At 38.9% G+C, this 7529-nt stretch overlaps 1 protein-coding gene across 1 annotated transcript in view; it reads right to left on the bottom strand.

Annotated features, from left to right (window-relative positions):
- The window catches only part of FABP12 (fatty acid binding protein 12), a 7353-nt gene extending 6628 nt beyond the window's left edge, over positions 1-725 (bottom strand). The window contains exon 1 of the mRNA XM_004679770.1: positions 653-725. Coding sequence (XP_004679827.1) covers positions 653-725 — 73 coding nt within the window. The remainder of the gene's footprint in view (positions 1-652) is intronic.
- Between the last annotated feature and the right edge of the window lie 6804 nt (positions 726-7529).

Raw genomic sequence — 7529 nt, 5'->3', positions numbered from 1 at the left:
CTGGTGAAGCCTCTCACCATCCCTGAGCCTCTGGCCTGTACCCCAGTTCTGTATGAATAAATAAATAAATCTTTAAAAAAAAAAAAAAAGTAACATCACAAAGGAATACTTAAGTTAAATCTCTAAGAGAAAGTAAATAGGGGAAACTATAATATAGTTCATGGAGCTTATATTGTGAATCATGAAGAAAATATATGATAAATTGGATGATGGCCCCCAAAGATACTCACATCTTAATCTCTAAAACCTGTAATGTTACTTTATAAGCCAAAGAGGACATTGCAAATATGGTTGATTCAGGGCTTTAAGATAGGAAGATTACCTTGGATTATTCTAGGCAGATTCTAAATAATTATTAAGATTTAGAGTAAGTATTTGCAAAGTGACCGTTTTAAGTCATAAGATCATTTACTGTTTATCTATGGCACATACATGTTTTACCTTCTAAACTCATAGCAAATTACTGAGGGCAGGAATGATGACAATCCCAAGCTGATTTTGCACAAAACTGGAACTAGGGTCTGAATCAATACTTTTTGTTATATGTGAAGAATTAGTTGTTCCAAGATTAATCTCATTTTACACAGGGTGTGTTCTCTGTACCAATGCTCCCATTTTCACTGAATATCATGTGCAAATAAACATAACTCACCCAATTCTTTCATATATTCTTCAAAATTTTCACAAGAAATAGACTTCCAGGTTCCCAGGAGCTGATCAACCATTCTACATTGATCTTAAAAAAAAAAAAAAAGCATTATATGAATGAATATGTCTGGCCTTAAAGAAAAATAGCACATTATGGATGAATATTTGGTCTTCTCTGAAATAGCATTGACACGTGTGCTTAATATAATTTTAGTAGTTAGCACAGAGAAGTCAGGAGGAAAATATAAAGAACCTTTTCATCTTCCCTAGTAGCATGTAAAGATGAATGCTCTCTCAAATGTAAACATCTCAGGATAAAAATGGTAACATGGAGTGGTGTTCAGTGAGACTTGATATAATTTTTGCATATCTACTTTAGGCTCAAACTAGATGTTGCAAATTCTGTCTAGCTCACTTCCCTGGAAACTGTCACACAGAACTGTATAGAGACTTCTGGATTCCTAATCATTCTCTTTCTCTGCCCTGCGATGAGATAGAAAAGGCTAATTTACTAGCCTTTAGAGGTCATATCAGTAGTCTCACTTGTCACATCTTGAAATAAAAACTGGGAAGACTTAACAGTAGTTATTTGGCATTTGAACCAAAAAGCTAAGTTTAGTAGGGATAGAACTATTATTTTAAGCCATGTTCATAAATCAAGGGAAAGGAACAGAGAAAAAAAAGAAGAGATTGTTATACACACACCCTTATTAATGATTGTTTTCCAGATAAAAGTTCAGTATCCCGTAAGTTTAGAGTTTCCATGGCCACTCAAACACCAAATATCTTCTTAGTAACTTTCCCTTTATCTAGATTAGTTACTCTTTCAACCTTGACTCTAGTAATCTCATGTCCACTGACAACTATAAGGAGTAAGAACAGAAGACAAGAAACATAGAGCAAACATACCAGTTAGTTTAGAGTAGACTCCACAAGTTGAGTTAAAAGAACAAAACAGTCCTGCACATGTCATCAATCTGGCTGTCTATATGCTGACACAGAATTATTAAGGAAAACTGAATTTTAAAAATTCTTTTAATAAAAGAACATAGGCCTATCATCTTATAACAATCCCCACTAAGATGATAAAATTCCTGGGCCCTCCCTGGTGGCACAGCGGGTTAAAGCACAGCACTGAGAAGCAAAACCTCTTCAGCATGAGTTCGATCCCCACCTGCACCGGAGGTGACCCACATGGCACAGCAGGCCTCTCCTGACCCGCCCACTGCTCCCCTTAGCAGTGTACCTCGTCCATCTGCCTGTTCTGCTCCCCACTCTGTCTCTTGTGAATCCTCTCACCACCCCTGCACCTCTGGCCTGTACCCCTGTTCTGTAGGAATAAATAGATAAATCTTTAAAAAAAAAAGTTTAACATTAAGCTAAGCAATTTTTGTATGCACCATTGATTTAATATCTCACCTACAACTGGGAAAGAGATAATAATTTGTTTCTACTTGTTTTCCATTTTCTGAGTTAGGAGTTTAATGTTATGATTTTTTTTACATTAATATTTAATTTGTAAAGTTATGTCCATTCAAATGAATAGGCATAAATGTGATTTGGGAAATGATATTCCACTTTGTACTAAAATTACAAAAATTAAGCACTGAAGGTTCTAAAATTTCTAGGTTTTGTCAAGAAGGTGTTGAACGTATGAGATTTCAATTGATTTCTAATGCAAGAAAAATCACCTATTAAAAGGCATCTTCTAGAAGAAGATGCTAGATTGGGAGCTCAGTATTCTCCAATGCTGGCAGTTTCCACTTTCTGAAGCATCAGTGACAGTCCAGGCATGGCCTCTGATGCTGCTTACCATGGTCCATCCATTCATAAGTCTTGTGTCCATTCAAAGACTGGCTAATGTCAACTGGCCTAGTCATTGTGTCTACTTTCTTCTTGTCTAGCTCTTTTTTTCTGTGATGGATGTTTTTGATACCATTAATATGTGAGTCAAAAATCTTCACACATTGAGCTCATTCCCTTATGTGCATCCACATTCCTCTATGTCAGGGTTCTTATCTCCATTTTTCCCATTCTTATACTTCTAAATCCTTGCAGTCTATCAGCCTCTTCCCTCTGTCCATGAAGTTATATACCTCTCATCTCAGAGCACTGCTGTACTACATAATATGAATAATGTGTGCCATCAAATTGAATTTTATCCTTTGGGATGATTTTTCTCTTATCATTATTTTTTTTAAAGATTTATTTATTTATTCGTATAGAACTGGGGTACAGGCCAGAGATGTGGAGGGTGAGAGAATTCACCAGAGACAGAGAGGGGAGCAGGACAGGCAGATCAAGGAAGTACACTGCTGAGGGGAGCAGCGGGCGGGTCAGGAGAGGTCTGCCTCGCCATGTAGATCTCCTCCAGGGCAGGCGGGGATCGAACTCATGCGGAAGTGGCTTAAGCTTCTTTGTGCTGTGCTTTAACCCGCTGCATCACCAGGTGGGGGGGGGGCCCTCTCTTATCATTATTTTTTAAGTCCCCTCCACTCTGAATGCCATAAGCCACTGCTCTAATCAAGCTTGCACACAAACACTGAGCTTTCCTCCCTACAAATCATGTGAAGACTTTTCCTCCTTCTTCACTTCATCACATAGGACCCAGTGCCTTGTATCTGATGGTCTTGCCTCGCCTTTGATTCCACATGAACACTTGAGAATTAATCTCAGGCTGCTGCTGGGCTTGCCCAAGTTTGTGACTCTGTGGGTCTGACACAGTGTACTTCATAATGGAGAGTTCTAGATGCATGTGGACTTAGTATTCTATAATCAAGAATTCTTGTGTCTACTGGGTTCCAATAACACACCAGGAAGCTTTTTCAAGAAGTATGTTAGTCTCTACTGCAGATGCCATGGCTTTGCTCCAAAACTCCAGAGGTCTATGCTGTGCTGCTCTTTATCTCTACCCAATACTTCATCTTCTCTTACTGCTCAAACCTCTAGTAGCATGCAGTTTGCCAGATCATGTGGCTCAAGCAGCAGGACTTCTTGTACTACAGCCTTGACTTCCTGTTCCAAGCCCCACTCTAAACAGAGATCTTTTGTGTCTCTCAGTACATGTCCTGGAACACATTGCTAGATGTGGAATATGTTGCCACTGTAAGCTAATCCTACTAGTATTTATTTTCTTTTTTCTGCAAGGAAAGGTAAGATGCAATAATTTGTCTTTTGAAAGAGACTTCCTCACATGCCTTTAATGCAGCTGAATTCCTAAACACATTATCAAAGTGGAAAATGCCTCAACTGTCACCAAATTTAACTCCCATGTAGCTTACTGTACTACATGTATCTTACCAATCATTCTAACATGCTAACTACTTCCTACTCACCCTTCTGATCAATGTGATGTACAGGATGCCCAGGTAGCCTGGATTTCATCTGATTATATTATGACAGAGACAAACCTATGATATATATTGTTGTCTGTTCTATGTCAATGCAAACCATCTTTGGTTCTTTTTTTGTTTGTTTTTCATTTTTCTATTACTTACACTTTTCTTAATCATCTCTGGTTCTTTTATAGATAGTTCCTCATTGAAATAGAAACAATGTCATATCAAATGTCTGCATACCACATACATCAGTTCCTATTAATCTGCTCTAGTAGAGATAACACATCTCACACAATAACTACAATTGTGATTATTAATAAAGTTTACATTACCCTATCATCATTCTCCAAGATTCATGTGTTTTTTGCAATACTCAGACTGGTATTTAAAGGGACTATGATTCAGAATACCATTCCTGCCTTCTTAAGATCCTCTAGAATATCACCAATTGCTACCATTCCTCCATCCCCACCACAAGGCAAATTATGTTTTGATTCACCATTTAGCCAAGTCTGATGAGAAGGTGAGGGGAGAAATGGTAGAGGCGTAAGAGTGGAGGTGCACTTTCAGAAGCTTCCACTTCAACTTCCTTACTCTGACAGCTCTCAATTATTAGAATAAAAATTAAAGGTGGGAGTTACTCCAAGCAGCAATATCAATTCCAATTATACATTCAGGGATTGGGGAAAATAAATATCTTCCTCCAAGTCAAGCTGTCTTGATGTCCAGTTTAGCCTGTTGTGGTAAATGCAAAAATTTTGGCTTTTGGGTAAAACCAAACCACCTACCCTATTGCTTCACTCTCATCTCCATTGCTATCAATGAGCAAACTGATTATATGTGTGTGTGTGCATTATGTATATGTGTAGACATAGTGCCTCAGTTCTTTTGTGACCATGTGACTAGCTGGCATATAATACAAATACAAATTCCATAATTCTCCTGCAGCAAAAAGAGGAGAACCCTGCCACACGACAATTTCTGGTCTTCCAGCATATTGAACTTGAGTTATTACAACTAAGTAATTTGAGATGTAGTGGAACTACTCAAGGCATATGGACATCTGCTGGGACTGGCACATTAAAAATCTCAGACTTGACTCAGTTGTTCTTCATTCAATAAACATTGAAATGTCTTAAATGAAAGATCATTGTGATAGTCATTGGATACACATGATGAATGAAACAGACATGTAAAATGTTTCCAATAATTATGAAAGAAAGCCTGAAATTGTGTTTGATTCCTTGATATGTTCATATGAGTATAAAAGAATGTGAACATGGTCACACACCTGTAAAACATAAAGACACATATGCATATCTAGACATAGATCCATAAAACAAGGGGAACCAGTTGATATTTTTATAGCAGGGACTAGAAAATTGTGATCTGTGGATTAAAGCCAGCCACCACCTGTGCATAGTTTAATCAGAGCACAGCCACACTCCGTTAAGTATTACTCCTGTGGATTCTTTAGTGTTACAATACCACATTTGCAATAGACAAAACATGGTTTTCAAAGTCTAAAGTCTTTATCTTCTTGGCCTCTTACAAAAAATACTTTACCAACTTATGTTTTAGAGTCTCAAGTCTGATTATTTAAAACTAGTGATCATAACAATGACTGTGTTTGTAGACTTACTTTGTTATAGAAGAATGGTGAATAACATTTGTCCTTGCATAGCATTTTTTTTTAAGATTTATTTATTTATTCGTACAGAACTGGGGTACAGGCCAAAGATGCGGAGGGTGAGAGGATTCACCAGAGACAGAGTGGGGTGCAGAACAGGCAAATCGACGAAATACACTGCTGAGGGGAGCAGCGGGCAGGTCAGGAGAGTCTGCCCAGCCATGTGGCCACCTCCGGGGCAGGCAGGGATCGAACTCATGCGGAAGTGGCTTAAGCTTCTTTGTGCTGTGCTTTAACCTACTGCGCCACCAGGAAGGGCCTGCATAGCATTTTTTTTTAAAGATTTTATTTATTTATTCATATAGAACTGGGATACAGGCCAGAGATGCAGAGGGTGAGAGGATTCACCAGAGACAGAGTGGGGAGCAGAACAGGCAGATCGACGAAGTACACTGCTGAGGGAAGCAGTGGGCAGGTCAGGAGAGGTCTGCCTCGCCATGTGGACTCCTCCGGGGCAGGCGGGAATTGAACTCATGCTGAAGTGGCTTAAGCTTTGTAGTGCAGTGCTTTAACCCGCTGCGCCACCAGGGAGGGCCCTGCATAGCATTTTTATAATTTTTCCATGGATAATGCTAGCAGAAAAGTTAATGTAAAGAGTCAACGTTCTGGCATTTTATAAAATGTTGTAAGAGAGAGATATGGATGGAATAGTTTTAAAACCACCCTGAATGCTGTAAGGCAGAAAGTTGCCAGAATTAAAAACTGACTAAGAAAAGAACAGAGTAAGAAAAAGTGCAGAGTGGACCTCAGGTTGGCTAATGGTGCTGTTAAATTCTAACACTTTCTTCAAAAATAGCTGTGTGCCCCACCCTTATAATACCTTAGTAATATTAAGCCTTCAGATTTACAAAAAATGAATTACTCAATACTGGCAAACAAATCTATGGTGTGACTTATTCCAGTTCAAAATTTCAGCACATTGCTAACTTCAGACTGATGTGTGAGTGAACGCTGTCTGCTCCCTCCCTATCATGTGATTCAGACCATTCAAAGCAATAGAGAGACTTCCTGGAGAGATGAATAAGGACTGTAAGGTCACAGCCAGCAGCCTGAAGCCCTATGTATGATTCAGACCCTGCTGAGTTCCCAGGATCTTCTGCCCTTCTCTTCCCACAGTTGAGGCTGTTTGAACCCCACCTGCTGTCGTAGCATTATCCTGAAGCCTCAACCACACATTCACCATCTTTTTGTAAATTAGCATTAGCCCTAGAGGTTTCCAAGCTTAGCCAGCATTTGTAAAAGTGCAGAATCATGTGTGCCACCCTAAATGGTCTCAATCAGAGTTACCTGAAACTTGCAATGTGATTTTTACTAATTTGGTCTATGTGACTTATTCAAGTCTAAGCAATAAAAGACAAATACTCTAGCTCAGTGGTTTTCAACCTAACCCAGCTTATCAAGCTTCTGAGCCATTCCTTTGGGCTCAACCCCTATATGACAACACCTGTGATGAGATTTAAACTCTATCGTGTCTATGAGAGCTTTTCTTCCTTAGAAGACTCAAGTTTTGCCTTTGATCCCCAACTTTGTGACTGTGGTCCTGATACTTGTAGTTACAAGTAAGCCTCCCTTTTGCTGATAGCAAGTTTGCTTGGTATTTTAATTGCCTCCTTCTAGAAGCCCTCTGTCACACGTTCCATACAATTCCCAAATGAATAGGGCTGGGATTTCCACCAATTGTCTCCATAATCCCAAATGTTGTAATTTATTTGCCAGATTCAACCATGCCTGAAAGTATTACCGACAGGGTGGAATATCGATTGCTCACTTCTCCACTAAAGAATTCAATAGGAAAGGACAGGACTTCCAGTGATTCAGTGATGCAAAGCAATAAATAAATAAATAAAATTCAA

This window comes from Condylura cristata, unplaced genomic scaffold (genome assembly GCF_000260355.1).
Source record: "Condylura cristata isolate star-nosed mole 26May11 unplaced genomic scaffold, ConCri1.0 scaffold00009, whole genome shotgun sequence".
NCBI lineage: Eukaryota > Metazoa > Chordata > Mammalia > Eulipotyphla > Talpidae > Condylura > Condylura cristata.
Note: the sequence above shows the minus strand (reverse complement) of the source record. Positions and strands in the feature narration are given on the sequence as shown.